The sequence below is a fragment of the Parathielavia appendiculata genome (assembly GCF_033297405.1).
Source record: "Parathielavia appendiculata strain CBS 731.68 unplaced genomic scaffold N657scaffold_67, whole genome shotgun sequence".
Lineage (NCBI taxonomy): Eukaryota > Fungi > Ascomycota > Sordariomycetes > Sordariales > Chaetomiaceae > Parathielavia > Parathielavia appendiculata.
In genome coordinates this window covers 13,994-30,567 of record NW_026944286.1, presented here as the reverse complement: position 1 = coordinate 30,567, position 16,574 = coordinate 13,994, and the positions used below count along the sequence as shown (strand labels likewise).

The following is a 16,574-nucleotide window of genomic DNA, read 5'->3' as shown; positions in this document are numbered from 1 at the left end:
TAGTTAGCGTGCCAAGGCCCTTTAGGCTTCGTGCCTCCGGGCGAAATAAATTCCATCCATCCATACACCAGTCTTGCAAACGGCTGCGGGCGGACAGGCAGGCAGGCGCGTAACTACGCAATGTAGTATAGTATATATTGACGGCAATTTGGACTGTATCTGGCAGCTCCTCCATGCCGTTTTACAGCCCTCTATCTGTAAATATATAACTTCAAAATTGTCTGCAGTTGCGCGCCTGTAGACAAGGGTCATATATGCAGATTGGGCTGCGACATGGCGGTGTGGACGCCGCTTGCGGCTGGGGTTGCAAACGGCAGGTGTGCCTTTGTGGTTTATCCTTGAAGAGCAATAAGGAGCAGATTCCTCATAGTGCAGCCGATTGGTGCTGTGCCACTTGAAAGCCAGGCGACTGCCAAGGCATTTTGTTCAGCTGAGTTATGTAATTACATAGATACATAGATTTAACAAACGCCCACTGTTATAGTACAAATAAGTTGGTACCCCCTTTTTGCGTGCTCAAGGCACTTTGCCCCTAGGCGCTCCTTGCTAGGTCTCTTACCTCCGTACTACCCGTTCCGTCAACGGTCACCAAGTGCTGCCACACCCAACGAAGCTAGCCGCTCGAGTGAGTAAGATGAAATGTACCGGTGCTGAAATCCATCGCTAATCGGCTTACCCAAGAGCCAAGAGGTCTAATATGCCGGTCTCCTTAATACTCGAGCCGGCCGGTTTCGCCGTGCCTCCCGGACCCGCCGTAATCTACGTCAGGATCGACGGAGAGGCGCTCTCCAACATCTTGATTCCTCCATGAGCCGCCTCTTGGACTCCGACCGCTTTTCGGCTGTTTCTAGCAGGGGGAAAGGCGCTATCGAGTACGTCCGGCACCAGCTAAGAGATATCCTCTTTGGCGACGACATTGCACCCTCTGTTACCCGACATGGATACCGCATCCTGATTTTGCAGTCACATGCGGATCCGATCCACTCCTTCAAACCAAGTACGTTGGCTTCTACTGGAAACGGAACATTGCAGCTGAAGAGCCTTCTATAGCTCTCGTGGAACTGACATCTGAGTCGCAGCCCATCGACAACCATCTCAGATTCCACGCTATGCAGGTTACTAATGAGCAGTACAAGCTGCCATCCTTCATGACACCTTTGCTGGTGAGGCTAGCTTGGAGGCCGCTAATAATAAACTTCAGGACCAGACTCAGGCTAGGGCTTAGCTTGGAACAGGCAGTAAAACAGTCTTTCAAATTACACGTGTCATGAACTCTGCTTCGTCGGTGTATTGTCACAGTTAATCTTCATACTTTGTTCTAAGGCAGTGTTTCACGTAGAGTGGCAGATAAAGTAATGGTGGAACGGCCTATATCCCATCCGTTTCTAGAACAACGGCTATCAACACCTACATCCTACAAGATGAGAAGATTGATCCTCCCGAGGAAATGACCAGCACTTTAGCTTGAGCCACTCAACTCTCTCTTCTTGGAAATCCATCGCCGAATTTACTTGTGTACCGCCATCTCAGCCGTGCTTCTCGCCACTGCTTCGAGGGGCCGAACTGCCACTGCTTCGGGTGCCCAACCGCGATCCTCCGCTATACGCTCGGCACGGCACTGAGCCCCGGATGAATTTCGTACTGTCCGGCGTCATAGTACACTACCCGCCGCAGTCCACGCCCGGAAGGAACCTATCTGAAACGACAGCACCACAGCCAGATTGCCGGCTCTGTTTCGCAAGCCAGCTGAAGCTGGCGCTGTCAACGAAGTAAATGTCCGCATCATGTGTAACGGTCTCAGGTAGTATATTGCAACTAGCTGATGACGACTTTAAGAGTACACTGAACTTGGAGAAGAAAAGGAGAGACGACAGACTCTGGTAGCTCGCAAGCATACTTATCCTCGTAGGCGCGCTGGTCTGAGCGCGTTGCTAGAAGGTTTGGTGTGCTGTGGGGCGAGTGGGAATAGCCTCATCAGGGGTCTTGGTATTGGCCGAGAGTCGCCGAGGCTCGCACCGGGCCTAGCCCGTTACATCATGGACGGGACATTCTGCGGTGCCGAGGACCATGGTCATTGTCCAAATCTTGCGGGCGAATGCTCGCAGCGCCCGCTCGAGAGCCTCGGCGCAAATCTGACACCGGGTGGAAGTATGCTCGTGCTACGAGCATCCCTGCGTTTTGAGTTCATCAAAGACATTAATATCTGCAGGGGAATAAAGCATACTGTACGCCCAGCCAGATCGGGTTGTTATCGGCATGTTGGCGCTATGCCTCTTATTAGCATTCTTCCTTTTGTCGTTCACATCCCTCTCGACCTTCAACTTAAGCTGGGATGGTCCTTATATCGATCTTGAGTTCAATGTCGCCTCCACCGATTTCCAAAGGGACCTAGACCTGGACAGTGGTGCCGATGCCCACTGAGCTCTTGACAGTGATAGTCCCGCCGAGGCTATTCAGCAGCTGATAGACGAGGCTCAGGCCGAGATCTATGCCGGTAGCATAAGTATTCTAAAGGCCGGAAGAGTCGGTATTGAATACAATCGGAGCTTATACCTATGCCAGTGTCTTCCCTATGAAGACAACGTGGTCGACATCACGGTGGCCCTTTTGCTATCTTTCTTTGTGGCCACTTAAAGTGAAAACTCGATACGGCCAGACCTAGTATATTTTGTAACGGGCTTGGCCCGTAAAGGCCTCGGCAAACTCTCGGCCAAGACTCGAGATTCGGTGGACTTCTATCTTGTTCGATATTGGCGCACAGGCCAAGGATGTGGAGGATAAGACGGCAGGTATCTTGCATAGTGTTTCACTCTTTTTCTTCTTCTCTTCCATTCGAGACAAACTCGTAGAGTCGTTACCAGCTAGTTGCAATACACTCCTGGGACCGTAACATATTTCAGGGTACTTCCCAATAGGTTTATAACGATCCGCTTCTGGGGCCCACTATCGATACCTAACTAGCGACGGAGCCTTCTTTCAATGGTGATACTGATGAGCGGCACGTTATAAGCCGGAGGGGTATCCAGTGCAGGGCCTATAGATAAGGGGTCTACAGTATACGTCCACTTCTAAATTCGCGATGATCGGACGGCGGCCTTAGATAGGTGGCTAAAGTGAACTTTGTAGCGACTTACGGTTAATCTAGCCTGCATTTCCGGCTGCAGTTCCTGCACCTCAGATCCTTTCCACAGACATCATATGGAATCACCCACTTCTCATCCCGCACATCAGCCACTGGCAGCCTGTCACCTCTGCATCATTCCATGCGCTACGGTATGCAATGCTCTGCGATATTGATGGAACGTTCACGCCTGGAGTGCTACTTGATGTTGCATCCAGCCAGCAACACGTTCACCGACTTGGTTTTTATCACAGTAAGGCTTCAATATCTTCCAGGTGGCACATACAGCGCGTTAGATGATCAGGGCTAACTCTTGCAATGGATACCCCTGCAGCCCGTTACTACTGGACAACTACTCGAACGCTTCTCGGGTGGGATCAGTCGTGGGGCAGGGGCATTGAAGAACTGACCGCCGGGATGCAAAAACCCCCGAGTGTCGGCAATCCGAATCGAAGTGCGTCTTGTGCACGCGTCCGCTGTCTCGTTCTCGGTTTTCAAGAGCCTCTGCAGTCAGCAATGCAGGTTAGCGTCACGGTGCTAAAGGACTGATGCATGATCTCGGCGAGCTATTGCTCGGACGCCACATCAAGAGCGGCAAAACTGAGGTGAGGCCCCGCAAGAACCAATGACCTTTATGTGGGTTCTGTTACGTGGGTCAATACCTAAAGGGTCTGTTGATTCGATGTTCAGAACCCTCAGACAGAGCATGGTCGTCTGGCCGCCAAGATGCCGGTTGAATGTTAGTGCTGACCGGCAGCTCTACACGCGCATGTCCAAGACGTGATTGGAGCTGAGCGATTACCGTTTAGGGTATACTTGTTACCGGGGGTGTCGGACTACGGTCCACCGGGACGATGCGGAATACCTGGACATAATTATATATAGTAGTGAAATCCCCGCTGTTACCCCCCCAAGTTCAAGCACTGGCTCACTCAGACAACTCCAACTCAAAGCCAAAGAGCCCAGTCGAAATGGTCAAGACCGCTATTACGCTGGCCGCCCTGGCCCTGGCTGCCTCGGTGGCTGCTCTCCCCGCCGCAACCTCCCCAACCACCTTCTCCTTTGCGCAGTGGGTGGAGGACATCATCGCCAACCCCGACACGGCTCTCACCGTCGACGAGGCCATCGCAGCGGCCAATGAAGCTGCTATAGGCGGTTCCGCAGGTGGCCTTCAGAGGAGAGTTTGGTGCGATCAAGATTGGCCACGCGCACCTGTACGTGGTACCCTTAGGTCAAAAATGCTTATACACGTTTGTAAAACGGACTTGATGCTGACATGTTGATGGTCATATGTCTCAAGGGACGGGATGCTGCGGCCTGTGTTGACTACCTTGCCCGCATCGGCCGCGACGGCGTCACCTGCGCCATCCCATCTAACCGTATGTTGATCCCCGGGTGGTTGATTGGTCGGGGCCTGCTTTGCAATGATTAACCTTTTGTTGAACAGGGTTTGATATTCAGATGTGCCGTATCGGTGGCGCACAGATTGCCGCCAGCCGGTCGACCCAGCTGCCACAGCCGGTAAACTGGTGAGTTGATTCTCTAATCTCAAGTTGCCTCTCGTCTTGGTCTCGTTCGATGGAAGTATACTAAACTGATGTACGTAACTCTTCAGCAACGATGTTGCTCGCACTGCAGGACTTATCTTTGACAGTTGCTGGCGAGCCGACGATACGATCATTGGCTCTGAGATCTGCATTGCGGATAGAAGGATGCAGATCAATATTCTCGGACTCTGAGGCAGAGTCTAGGGGTTGCTGGCATCCGGCTGACGTTCACATTTCCCGGACCGTTCCGTCCTCCAATGAAATGGAAGAGGCTCAGAAAGTCCCAGGGGAGATTTATACGGCGAAATAGGACATACCATATAGCCAAACTCTTGGATAATGTCAGCAGCCCGTCATTGACAGCTGCGTAGCCAACGAAAGGCCATTGCCTCGTCGAGGCAGACTCGCTTAGACTATCAGACAGGATAATCTGGCAAGAATTTGAGCTGATTGCTACGGACGTCAAAGATGCATGCTCATCAGTGGAGACTGCAATTCCTATAAGCTCAAGCAACACCAAAGACAAGGCAGACCCCTGAGCGCAGTGAGTAGCTCAATGTTGCTTTGGTCGACTTTCGGCTCTGGCTATAGACACCGACATGTCGGCTCTTGCAGTTGAGGGGATCAGCGACCTAGTGTTTGGGTCACGGTTCCCAGACTTCCTCGCCAGGGAGTCACCATGTGACCCTGAAGTCCTTTGTTCCATTTGCCAGACTCCAAAAACTATCGACAGAAGGGGTGGTGAGCAATACTATCGAAAATATCGAGCCACGCTATTCAAGGGGATAGTCTTGTCCTCGTTCAACTACTCCGGATGTGTGGTGGAGCGTGGCAAAGAAGTGATGCCATGCACGTCCACGAAGTTAGTTTTATGAGATGCTTTGAAACTCGCATAAGAAATAGTATTCTATTGTAACATAGTTAGTTACTCTATTCCCACACCCCAAGTTTTGCAGGGCAGCAAGACGGAAGCGCCTCACGGCGGTGCAATTATCAATGACGTACAGGCGAGGACAGCGAGCATGATACATAGCGAGGAAGACAAGGATTCAGGAAATGGGCGAGGAGACGAATATGTGGCTTCCGTTCCGGGTCAAGCCCCGCCGGGTGGAGTCTGACCGCTTGCTGCCAAGACGGATCGGTTGCGCTGCGAGAATCACAGCCAGTCACCCTTGCTGTTGCGGAGCCGGAAACGGCTCCAGAAGGCCACCACCACACTGCTTGTTACCGTCATGCTCCAAGAGTGGCTCTAACACGCAGTCATCCGGCAAGTGGGCAGTAGATATTCAGGGATCGTGTCCGGCATCACCGCTATGTCTAGAGCCAAAAACGGCTTTGCAAAGGCAGCAAGGGCCATTACATGAAATTCCTGGCTTCGTCAGAGCCGGAAACAGCTTCTCCAATGCACAACAACACGCTGCTTGAATGGGGTTAGAGAGTATTCTAATCCCGCATCTAAACGAGCTTTTCCTATTAATTCCGGCTCTGGGCAAAGATAAGATTCCTCGCACATTGCAAGGTTACTATGGTACTGGGAATCTCCACTAACCGCTGCCGTAGTAGAGCGAGAATTGGCTCTTAACGTGAGTACGGTCAACTTCCATCTTTTGTCTCAGCCAGGCGTGATTGGCCAAGGGAGAGTTCTCAACTTCGTGTCACGGATTACCCAACAGCAGGCCGCATGTCGGAAAGCCACATGGGGGGCGTAGGGAACGCCGGAGCCAATCATTCGAGGAAGCAAGGTTGACCAGTCAGGACGAGGCTAAGGTGTTATCACGCCAAGACAGATGAGCACATTGCAGCATGCAAGATGCTCAGGGAGTCGGGGATGCCGGACATGATCCTGCCGGCTAACCATCCTCACAGAACACACGTCCATACGGCGAGCAGTGAGGTTGTTCAGTGCAAGCTTGGATGGAGTAAAAAATTCCCGGGCACACTAGCCACGTTTGCACTGGGATTTTGGCAAGATACTTGAGAGTATCCTGGATACGAACCTCCATCTTCAATAATCATAGGGTTCGAATGTGGGCTTCAAAAGTGGTAGTTTTGTCGAAGATGTCGAAAAAGCGGCCTGGTGTGGCCGCGTCGAACACCGACCTGCCTTGCGGTTCGTTGGCTGGCCCGAAAAAAAGCGGGGCGCGTTGGAGGGTGCCATGAGTATATAATACGGATTGCTTGGCTCACTAGTCTTTAATCCGAAGTTGAGCCGGTTGAAAAGTTAGGCAGACAACACTGCCAGCCCCGCCCAGGCTTCGCGCCTCCGGGCGAAATAAATTCCATCCATCCATCCAGCCCCGCCCAGAGCTCTGCCGAAACACCATTCAACCCACTCCGATACATTGCCCTCAAAGCTTGCATAGCTGTAGGCTCCATTCTACTGGAACATACCTTTTATCCTCTCAGATACAATGGCGGAACTTCTTCGGCTTCCTAACGAGTTGCTGGCTATCATATTTGAGGGGCTAGACGCCCAAGGCTTCTCCGCCCTCCGGTTGACGTCCAAACATGCAAAATTGGCTACGTTGCCAGCTTTCATCAGCCGGTACTTCCATACCCGCTACATAATGCTCTCAAGGCTCAGCCTCGAAAACCTCGTGGAGATTGCGCGACATCCAGACTTTGGGCCTGCTGTGAGAACACTAGAACTCTGTACGGATCATTTCGTGGAGTTCCCAGATTCAAGCTCTCATATTGCACGGCATGAAGGCGACATATTATTGGCCATACAAGAAGGTCGATGCCGTCCCGCAGTTTTAGTGGACAGCATAGATGATGCATACTCATCCGGCGAGGAGGAGGACCAAAGCCTTGGGGACGAAGGTAGGGAGACCAATGAAGGGAGTCTCTCGTCTCAGGGCTCGTATGAGGCGCCTTTGGATAAGGCGGCTTATACGTCACTGTGGGAAGAGCAGGAACACATAATCATGTCCGGTCTTGCGCAGGCCTACATCACGCAGGCGCTGATTTTTCTTCCCAACATCGAGGCTGTCGTCATTAGCAACATGCACCGGCCCTGGGGCGCACTAGCGCATGGCCGACAAACAGGTCTACCGCCAACAAACGCCCTGGACATTTACGAGGAGGTTCCGTTCCTGGGCCAAGTCCTTCGCATCACCCTTACAGCCATCGCTACGAGTGGTGCCGCTCTTAGCAGCCTTGCCATCACAGCTGGTCTCCTCTCTAGGGCTGGTGTCCTCTATAGGGAGGCGATTGTGCCAGACATTTTCAGACCGTCGGAGTCGCATCTCCAATACTACAAGAACCTTCCTCCAAGCCTCACGGAGCTCACACTCAATATATCCGCCGATGCAACGACGGGCGCTGAGGACCGATGGGCGGACGACTTGTCAGCATTTATCGGTGTGTTTCGACAACTCACACAACTGGATCTGGTCATCAAACCCGTCGACTTCGGCCCACAGGTTAACCGGTTAAAACAGCTCGCACCGAAACTTCAACTACCGAATCTACAATGCCTAGGGCTCTATAGGGCATATTGTAGCGTACAGGATCTTGGGGTTTTCATCGCGAGGCACAAAGCAACACTCCAAAGCGTTACTTTGGTCCGAGTAGGAGTTTCGGGTGGAATTGGCCACTGGAGGTCTTTGTTCGCTCAGATTCGTGATCATCTTCCAAAGCTTGAGTTATCCATCAAACAATGTACTGCAGGGGGGCTTGCGCTATTGTGCCGAGGGGAACACGAAAATGGAGAGGAGTTTGAAGATTGTTTTGATGTCGGGGGTAGTCACGAAGCCTGGACGACGGCAATTGAGTCGATAGAAACAAGATAGATGCATTGCAAGGATTGTCTGGCTATTTAAAGTTCAGAGCCTATTGCCAGCGGCACTATTTCCCTTGTGAAGGGCATGATGCTTTACCTACAACCTCCTTTGGCCGCCTGCTCAGTCTGATAGGGGAGAACTCTTAGCCTCGGGAGAACTTGGCGTCACTTGATCCAGACGCCTCGCTCTGTTGTAACTCGGGGATTTCCGGAATCGAATCGCGATACTTCTCCCGCACGGTTGCTCTGCTTCCGTGGCACTAACCACATTCGATAAGCTGTAGAGAGGGTTGGGGAGGCTTCGAGAGGCTTGTGCTAGCCACCCTGACAAGCACCCACCCGGCCTGACAGACGAAGCATTGGGCCGTCAGTGCCTCTCCGCAGCTGCTGTAATGACTAAACCCGAGGCCACTGCATGACCAGATCACGGGGTCAACGCGTGACCCTGATTTATAGGTCCGCAGCTCGGTTTAATGCAAGGCTGGAAACAACGCAACGCCCTGCAACGCGCGTTGGGCCAACGCAAAGCAAAGCAATTCAACGCGACCGAAAAAAAGCTCAAATCAACGCAACGCGCACAACTGCGTTGCGTTGGCGCGTTGACCAAAAAAAAGTCACTTTTTAAAGCTCTTTAGAGCGCTCTAGGGATTGGAATAGCCGAAATTAAGGCCGCGGATTTGGGCTCTTTACTGGATTTGGAGTTGATACTCGGCCTCGACGTCAGGGGTAACGAGCATGGCTTCGGCATCGGAAAATTAGCCCACCCGATATAAATGGGGCCTAGCAATGCCTGCGCGTTGACCAGAACACTGCAATATTGGCCATTTTGTAACCGCCTTGCCACCGCTTGACGCCCCTAACATTAAGCTAATATTACTTGTCATTATATTGTAACTAAACAGCGCATACACAACCTCTTCCCAAATAAACTGGCCGACAAGTACAGACAACACTGAACCCTTGGATCTTTGCAAAATCGATCTTCTTTTCTTCTTTGAGGCACCTGGTGGAAGATTCTGTCTTTTCCAGATGTCTGGTGCGGCGCGCGGCGCTTCGACGTCATCGACGTCATGAGAGGCGATTCGGGATCCCCAGGAGTGGGATGTCGCCGCCCGCAGCGCAAGAGGGTGAAAACGAAAAGAGCGATGGAGTCAATGCAACAAGACAACGATATGGACTGGGAGGAAGAAAATAGTATTGAAAGAGTGTCGAGAAACCACAAAAATCGCACAGTTGGGGCCACAGCGGCCGAGAGAGCGGACGAGGGAATCCGAGGCGCAGAGCAACCCGCGGATCGTGACTTCAACAACAATTTGGACATCATCAAGGCAGAAGTTCAGATGCAATTCAAAAAAATCATAGCAGAGGAGGTCGCCAAGATGACGGCCCAGTTGACCGAAGAACTGTCGCAAGCGCGAGACCAGCTTACCCGAGCCTGCCGTGAGCTCGAGGACACTAGACTGCAGCTTCAAGCCATGAGGAGGCTCAAGAAGCCCCTTTGGTTTGGCCTGCATATTCGGACGTCGCCCGATGTACTCCTCCTGCCAGCATCCCGACCCCGGCCTCCTCCACAGGCCGAGCGGCGATGCCAGAACCAGCATTCTGCACGGTGGACATGACCAGGGTGCCAGAGGAACACATCGGAGAGGCTACACCGGTGGCCCTTCGCAAGCTCATCGAGAACGAAATGCGAGCGCCTGACGACCAACCCAAGTGGCGTTGCGTTGCCGTCACTAGAGACAGAGGAAACATCAACCGCATTAGGATCCTCGGCAGGAACGAAGAGGAAGTCAAGAAGATCAAGGACATTATGGAAGCGAAGAAGACGCCGGGCGCAAGAGTCCTTCGAGACCAGCTGTACCCTGTCAAAGTTGACAACGTCAATCGCACGGCTGTCATCGACCACGAAGGCAGGGTCCTTCCTGGAGCTACAGAAGCCTTGAGCCAGGAAACGAGGTGCAAATCGCCAAGATGGCCTGGCTGAGCCGAAAGGACACTGAAAAAGCGTATGGATCCATGGTGGTCTATGTCACCAAAGCTAACTCCTCTGTTCATGCTATCGGTGAAGCCCTCTCTCAGTATGGAGATGATGGAATTCTACACCCAGTGGCCTTCTTCTCCCGGAAGAATGAACCAGCCGAATGCAACTACCCGATCCACGATAAGGAACTTTTGGCTGTGGTGCGCTGTTTGAAGCAGTGGGACGCAGAGCTACGGAGTGTACCATCATTCGAGGTCTGGACGGATCATAAGAACTTCGAATACTTTCAGAGAAAACGGCAACTGAGCGAGAGGCAGGTCCGGGCGGAGATCCTTGCCCGGTACAACTTCACCCTGAGATATCGGCCTGGCAAAGAAGCGGCAGTCCCAGACGCCCTGGTCAACCGCAGTGCAGCTGTGGCGGTTCGAGTCGGTTTCGTCAAGAATGGTGACCAGGATAGGGAGACAGATGACGCAGCGGACATGTCAGATCCACCAGAGAACCCATTCGCCGACACCCCATTACAAGACCTTTGGCATCAGGGCTTGGAAGCAAACAACCGCTGCTGGCTTATTTGCAAGATGGTACTTGATGGCGAACGTCATTTCCCAAGCTAGTGGGGGTTGCCTATCTCAATCTCAGAATGCTTTATCGACGGAAAGCGGCTCTGTTGGCGGGACCGTATCTGGATTCCTTACTTCGAGCCCCTGCGCACCCGGATCATCCAAGAAACCTACGACTCGATTCTCGCCGGCCCATGGGCAAGTTGCCGGAGACCTTGTTTGAATGCGATGGTAGACGTGGCGACAATGCCCTCTGGCGGCGCACCGCGTGTGCCGACAGTGGTTGCCATGATGCTGGTCCGGGAAATTCCGATTACTGCAATTGATGCTCTGGATCAGGAGCTAGATCGTGTCATTGCGGATCAATCAAGGACGGCATTGAAGAGGGAGTTCTGAATGTTCTAGGGGCTTGGTTGGATTCCGATTTGAGTGTTGACTTTGCAGGGCCTGCAGATTCTTGCAAAAGAAACGGCGTCATCTCGTTGGTTTATGCCGTTTGCGAGTAGACGGCAGTTTCCCATTCTTGAAATAACGCAAACATTGCTGCACGATCCCGAGCAAAGATGTTAGTAGGCGTCCGTCTCAGACCTAATGTACACTGATCAGAGTCCTAAGATACGCCCTCAAGTCCAAATGTGCGACTCCAACTGAATCATGTAGTTCATGACACCCACCGCAAAATCCCCATGCTTCCTCATCACCCCCTCCATCCGCTCCCTCTGCTTGTTCTCCTTCATGCCAGACCCCACCAAACGGCAGACAATCTCGCGCATAGCCAAGTCCGTCGGCGGCGTCGTGCGATATAACTCATCAACCACGTCGGGGAAAGATTCGGCATCTCTCCATGTGATCTCCGCTGCACGGTAGAACCGTTCACGAGCCAGGAGCTTGAGTGCAGACACATCATACTTGTCAGCCATGACGTACAGGCGGAGGGGCAGATACAAGTCTTCCATGTCGACTAGCGCGGAGAGCCACTGGCTATATCCTTTCTCGGGGTCGGGCTCACTCTCTGCCTGCAGGAGCTTTGCGTAGAGCGGGCCAACCTCATCTCTGTCGCTACTTTCATCATCAAACTCGTTGTATTCCTCCTCGGGTTCTTCGGGTTGTGGCGGCTCATCGTCCGTGTGATCCAACCACTCCGACTCGGCGATGCCGTCTTCGGCCTGGTCATTGCCCTCTGCTCCACCCTCGGCGCCAGCGTTGCCTCTGCTTCTGGTGCCTCCGCTCGCGGGCAGGGCCGGGCTCTCAGCTGTATCATCGTCGTCTTCGTCGGGGGTGCCGGCAACGTTGACGCCAGGGAGCGCATGTAGTTCCTCGTTGATCTCGCCAGGAGACAGCATGGAAACTGGCACCAGTGTTGACCACGGATGCTTTTCAACGTCATATGTCCCGGTGTAAAGGAATTCCAGGAAGCGCTCCATGACGTCGGGGTCATCCTCTGGAAGGTTGATGATGCTCGTGGCAGCTTCCTGGCAGAATTGTTAGCTCATGGTCAGCGCTCCAGCAAAGACGGAATTATTTTGCACTCACAGAAAAGCCTCCCGTCAGTGCTTTGTCGAAAAAAGCCGACTGCGAGCAGACGATGGCACGGTGGGCCTTGAATACGCGATCGCCGCAGTGGATGGTCATATCGGAGAATTTGTCGGAGCCGAGGAGGCTGGACAGCGCTGAATAGATGGAAGTTAAGCCGAAGGCCTCAATCGCGTTGTTGGTTTTATCGCGGTGGTCAGCGCCTACCGAAGATGCGCGTGAGCTTGCCTCTGGTGGGGAATTATCAGCACCCTCGGGAATCTCCGGTGTGACTAGTGCTGACGCGTTCTGTTGAGAAGCCATTATTCGGATGTGCTTTTGAAGTTGAGCTCAGAAAATTGACAGTTGAAATTCCTTTCAATCTTGTTCCACCGCCTGGTTCTGACTTCGTGTGAAGGTCAGAGATCGGTTTCGCTTTAAGCTTGCGAACCATGAGTTGCCTGCGAATGGAACACTTATAAGACAAACATGTTAATGTTAAGTGGGACATGCAGGAGCTGTTGGCCTGGCGCACCCCTAATTTATGAATACTGGTCCCTTTCGCCCTGCCAGAGGGCTGCAGAACAATGATTGCCGCCAAACTCGAAGTCAACCTAAAGCCCCACAGCCATGCCAAGCAATGCAGGCACGCGTTCGGCGCATAACTTACAGATTAGTGCGTGTGATGAACGCAAACCTGAACCACTCGGCCACGCATACCTCCCAAAAGGGTGTCGAATTGCAAAGTCCCTCGGACTTGCAACTCTGGTGGCTCATGTACGCACTCACGGCAAACCCCGCAAGCCACCTGCCGCCTGCCGTAACAGTGCGCCCCGAACCAAAGGGGCCTGGGCTCTTGTCGCCTTGGAAAGCTTGGTGTGCAGTGGGAATACATGTATCTGATGTATATCCAGAGACAACAGAAGATGGTGATCAACAATGGTGGTGTATTCCATGCAGTGGTGATCCAGGATGTGTGATGGGGGCAGGGCTGAAACCCCTGCACCAGACGTGGGGCAACCCGGTCTCAAGGATGTGGGGCACCACAACAGTATCTCGTCCATGTATGAAGTACTGGTGCTTTTAAACATCCTAACTTGATTCAAAAATAGCGAACGAGAGAACCGGCTTAAACCATTTCTAGACTCCTCAGGCGGCGAAAAGAAACTACCTTACCTACCTAGCGACGCTGTGAGCGGCCGCCCAATGCAGGAAAACCTCTCAACTTTCTGCAATGCGGGTCTGCTACAGCCATTGCTTGTTTCGCCTATTTCGCGCCTACGCCCCGTTGCCGCCCTGCGCTCCTGTTGGATGTAACGGGCTACCTGGAACGAGCATCTGCAGCCGTCAGAGGAGGGGTCCGAATGTTTGCATATGCGGCATCGCAGGATTGGTTAGCACAGGCATTCGAGACTGTTGAGCCCAGGTCAGGTGCAGGATGAGGGGTTTGGCACTTCTGGATTTTAGAATCTCTGGCGCTCCCACATCTACAGGCAGGTCGGAACCACAGAGTTCCAACACGACACACACAAAAAACTGAACGAACCCTTCCAGTGCTCTTGCTCCGAGTGCCTTCCATCTGAAGCTCGTTGCCCGTTGCTCAGAAAGTGTTGTGGGTGGTGCCCCACATCCATGGCAGACCGGGTTGCCCCACATCTGGTGCAGGGGTTACAGCCCTGCCCACCAGAGCCATCACACATCCAGGATCACGACTCTTTGGAATCACCACCATTGATGATCACCCTCTTCTGTTGTCTCTGGATCTCCATCAGAAAGCGGTATCATCCAACAGCTCCCTTGCGCCTCTTGTGACGTCACCTTACGCCCCTTGCCCTTGGATTCCCGGTTCCAGGCGGCTTCGCTGCACACCTAAACCGCACCACCACGACATTGGCGAGGCTACTGCGGCTCTGGGCGTACTTTGACAACGAGGATCTGTGGTTCGAGCTGCTGCTCTGGTGGCGGTCGGGCGGTCCGCAATAGTTTCGAAAACTGACGGGGAATGTGCTCAGCTTTACCGAGGCAGTTCGAGTGCTCTACGACTGTAGATTGGTTAAGTCTGACATATCATCGAAGGATCGGGGGACTCAGTCCCGTGGATACGGCATGCATGGATATGTGTACTCGTGGACGGTGCACGTGCTGAATGAGGTGAGGAATGCCGAAGTTTGCGCAGCTGGCTTGCATGTGCCGACGATCACGGAGCGGGGATTCTGGGTAGTAAAACGGCGGTTGATACAACATGCCGATCGCTGTTTAGAGATAGTTGTGATGAACGGGATACCGATTATGGATGGGACGAGTGGGTTCTACATAGCCTAGGCTCACTTTTCAGAGATCAGGGCCGGCTCAGCGACGCCGAGGCGATGTACGAGTGGGTACTCCGAGGTGTGACGGCTCGGCTCAGATAGTCCGTGATCCTTTGGCCGTCATGTCATATACATCCAATCAGGGCTAAACCAGGAACTGTGGGGCTAGCCTCAAAAGCCCAGCCCGCAAGAGCTGTCGCACCGATTCCTCGTTTTCTCTGTACACTTGAGACCATCTCTCCCTTTATATTAGGGCCTTGGTAGGGGCGAGTGGACACCAACATCGACGAGACAGCAACGGCGCAAATGGAGACCGACTGGGCGGTGCGGATCGCCGTAAGCAGCTCCAGGCGAAACAACAAAGTAGGGATGGGAGGGGTTGTCCGCATCCCACGGTAGACCCCTGGTGGCCCAAAGGACGAGACCTTCAACTTGACATTAGGCATTAGGACGGAACAGAACCCGTACTCAGCAGAACTTTCAGCGGTTGGGCATGCGTTCAAATTGTTGTAGAAGGTCCGGTACCGTAGGATCGTCCTCGCTACCGGCAACAAAGCAGCCGTGTTGACGCTAAAGAATCCACGCCAGCAATCAGGACAGCGATGAATCCGTGAAGCGTATAACGCCATGAAAGCTGTCTAGAAGGCTGGAAATACTATCTAATCGTCTGGATATAACGGCAGCGGAAAACGAGCTCCTCAAGATTGCCAAGGGAAAAGCAAAGGAGGCGACCCGGCGGAATACTATACTATAGGCCCAGAAACCTGGAATGCGGTCGACAACCCCGTATCGCATAGGGCAAGCGGACACTGCCCAAGACCTTGCCGGATAAAGTTGGAACACACTCTAAGAAGGTCGACATCACGCTGCCAGGGAAACACACCCGACTGCCATACGACCAACTGTCACGAAAAGAGGCTAGCGTGCTCGCTCAGCTTAGGACAAGCATTATTGAACTCAACGCATACCTCCATCGCATCCGAGCGGCATCGTCAGACCAGTGTACGTGCGGAAAAGCGAGAGAGACGGTGGACCACTTCATGTTTCGATGCAGACAATGGACTGAACATCAGGCAGAGATGCTTCAATGTACAGATATCCACAGGGGCAACCTCTACTTTTTCCTTCCTAGGAAGAAAGTCGCCCTCTGATGACAAGAACTGGTCCCCGGATATGCAAGCGGTGCGGCCAGCCATACGGTTCGCGATGGCTATAGGCCGTCTGGACGGAGACCAACCATAGACCGGGACAGCATAAACCCATCACCACTAACCCGTGATCACCACTCGAACCACCACCACCAATCTCGTGCGACGCTGAAGAAACGGCAGAAGATTGAGAATATGCAAGAGGAAGGACGTATGGGCTTCAAGAGACCAGGATCCATTGTAGGAAATGTATTAACTAGTCTAGTAGTTAGATGTGGATTAGTTGCCCTTTCGGGTTAAGCCCGCCGGGCGGAATAAATTGTGTGTGTGTGTGTGTGTACAGTTGATTGTCTTCAGTTCAATAGATCTACTGGCCGAAGGCATCGCCCTTTGCGTGCAGTAACTAGCCGTAGCAGGTGTTGTGTGACCCACAAGGCCCAGGCCTCGGTCTCAGCCACCCACCTCCTGTGCCTGGGTTCGCCCACCTTCCACTCCTTCCAATGACAACAACAACAAGAAGAAGAAGAAGAAGAAGAAGAAGAAGAAGAAGAAGAAGAAGAAGAAGAAGAAGAAGAAGAAGAAGAAGAAGAAGAAGAAGAAGAAGAAGAA

The 16,574-nt window shown here is 52.8% G+C and overlaps 6 protein-coding genes across 6 annotated transcripts in view; 5 read left to right on the top strand and 1 right to left on the bottom strand.

Moving 5' to 3' along the window:
- Positions 1–479: 479 nt before the first annotated feature.
- Positions 480–1,468, top strand: N657DRAFT_675804 (uncharacterized protein; the record flags this gene model as incomplete). The annotated part of the gene is made up of 5 exons (XM_062795845.1): positions 480–625; positions 682–997; positions 1,051–1,163; positions 1,324–1,352; positions 1,390–1,468. The coding sequence occupies exons 2-5, from the start codon at positions 808–810 to the stop codon at positions 1,466–1,468; spliced, it is 411 nt and encodes a 136-aa protein (XP_062641831.1). The 5' UTR covers positions 480–625; positions 682–807.
- A 2,465-nt stretch (positions 1,469–3,933) lies between these two features.
- N657DRAFT_442809 (uncharacterized protein) lies at positions 3,934–5,064 on the top strand. Its single transcript, XM_062787392.1, has 5 exons — positions 3,934–4,005; positions 4,075–4,335; positions 4,422–4,500; positions 4,569–4,650; positions 4,737–5,064. The coding sequence occupies exons 2-5, from the start codon at positions 4,093–4,095 to the stop codon at positions 4,858–4,860; spliced, it is 528 nt and encodes a 175-aa protein (XP_062641830.1). The 5' UTR covers positions 3,934–4,005; positions 4,075–4,092; the 3' UTR covers positions 4,861–5,064.
- Positions 5,065–6,726: 1,662 nt separating this feature from the next.
- Positions 6,727–8,521, top strand: N657DRAFT_667354 (uncharacterized protein; the record flags this gene model as incomplete). Its single annotated transcript, XM_062795398.1, has 3 exons — positions 6,727–6,778; positions 6,974–7,033; positions 7,075–8,521. 3 exons carry the CDS (start codon positions 6,727–6,729, stop codon positions 8,460–8,462), a joined length of 1,500 nt encoding a protein of 499 aa, XP_062641829.1. The 3' UTR covers positions 8,463–8,521.
- Positions 8,522–9,522: 1,001 nt separating this feature from the next.
- Positions 9,523–10,436, top strand: N657DRAFT_584336 (uncharacterized protein; the record flags this gene model as incomplete). The annotated part of the gene is made up of 2 exons (XM_062789746.1): positions 9,523–9,892; positions 10,192–10,436. The coding sequence occupies 2 exons, from the start codon at positions 9,523–9,525 to the stop codon at positions 10,434–10,436; spliced, it is 615 nt and encodes a 204-aa protein (XP_062641828.1).
- Positions 10,437–11,619: 1,183 nt separating this feature from the next.
- N657DRAFT_584332 (POZ domain-containing protein) lies at positions 11,620–12,832 on the bottom strand (the record flags this gene model as incomplete). Its single annotated transcript, XM_062789745.1, has 3 exons — positions 11,620–12,095; positions 12,186–12,468; positions 12,530–12,832. The coding sequence occupies 3 exons, from the start codon at positions 12,830–12,832 to the stop codon at positions 11,620–11,622; spliced, it is 1,062 nt and encodes a 353-aa protein (XP_062641827.1).
- A 1,782-nt stretch (positions 12,833–14,614) lies between these two features.
- The window catches only part of N657DRAFT_638323 (glycoside hydrolase family 31 protein), a gene marked incomplete at both ends in the record, with an annotated part of 3,576 nt that continues 1,616 nt past the window's right edge, over positions 14,615–16,574 (top strand). The window contains one exon of the mRNA XM_062791583.1: positions 14,615–14,659. Within this exon, the coding sequence (XP_062641826.1) occupies positions 14,615–14,659 (45 nt within the window). The remainder of the gene's footprint in view (positions 14,660–16,574) is intronic.

Excerpts from the sequence above, each read along its gene's own strand:
- N657DRAFT_442809 (XM_062787392.1), top strand. The coding sequence starts at position 4,093 with ATGGTCAAGACCGCTATTACGCTGGCCGCCCTGGCCCTGGCTGCCTCG. Across the intron at positions 4,336-4,421 it reads AAGATTGGCCACGCGCACCT|GGACGGGATGCTGCGGCCTG; the intron begins GTACGTGGTACC and ends ATATGTCTCAAG. Across the intron at positions 4,501-4,568 it reads CTGCGCCATCCCATCTAACC|GGTTTGATATTCAGATGTGC; the intron begins GTATGTTGATCC and ends TTTGTTGAACAG.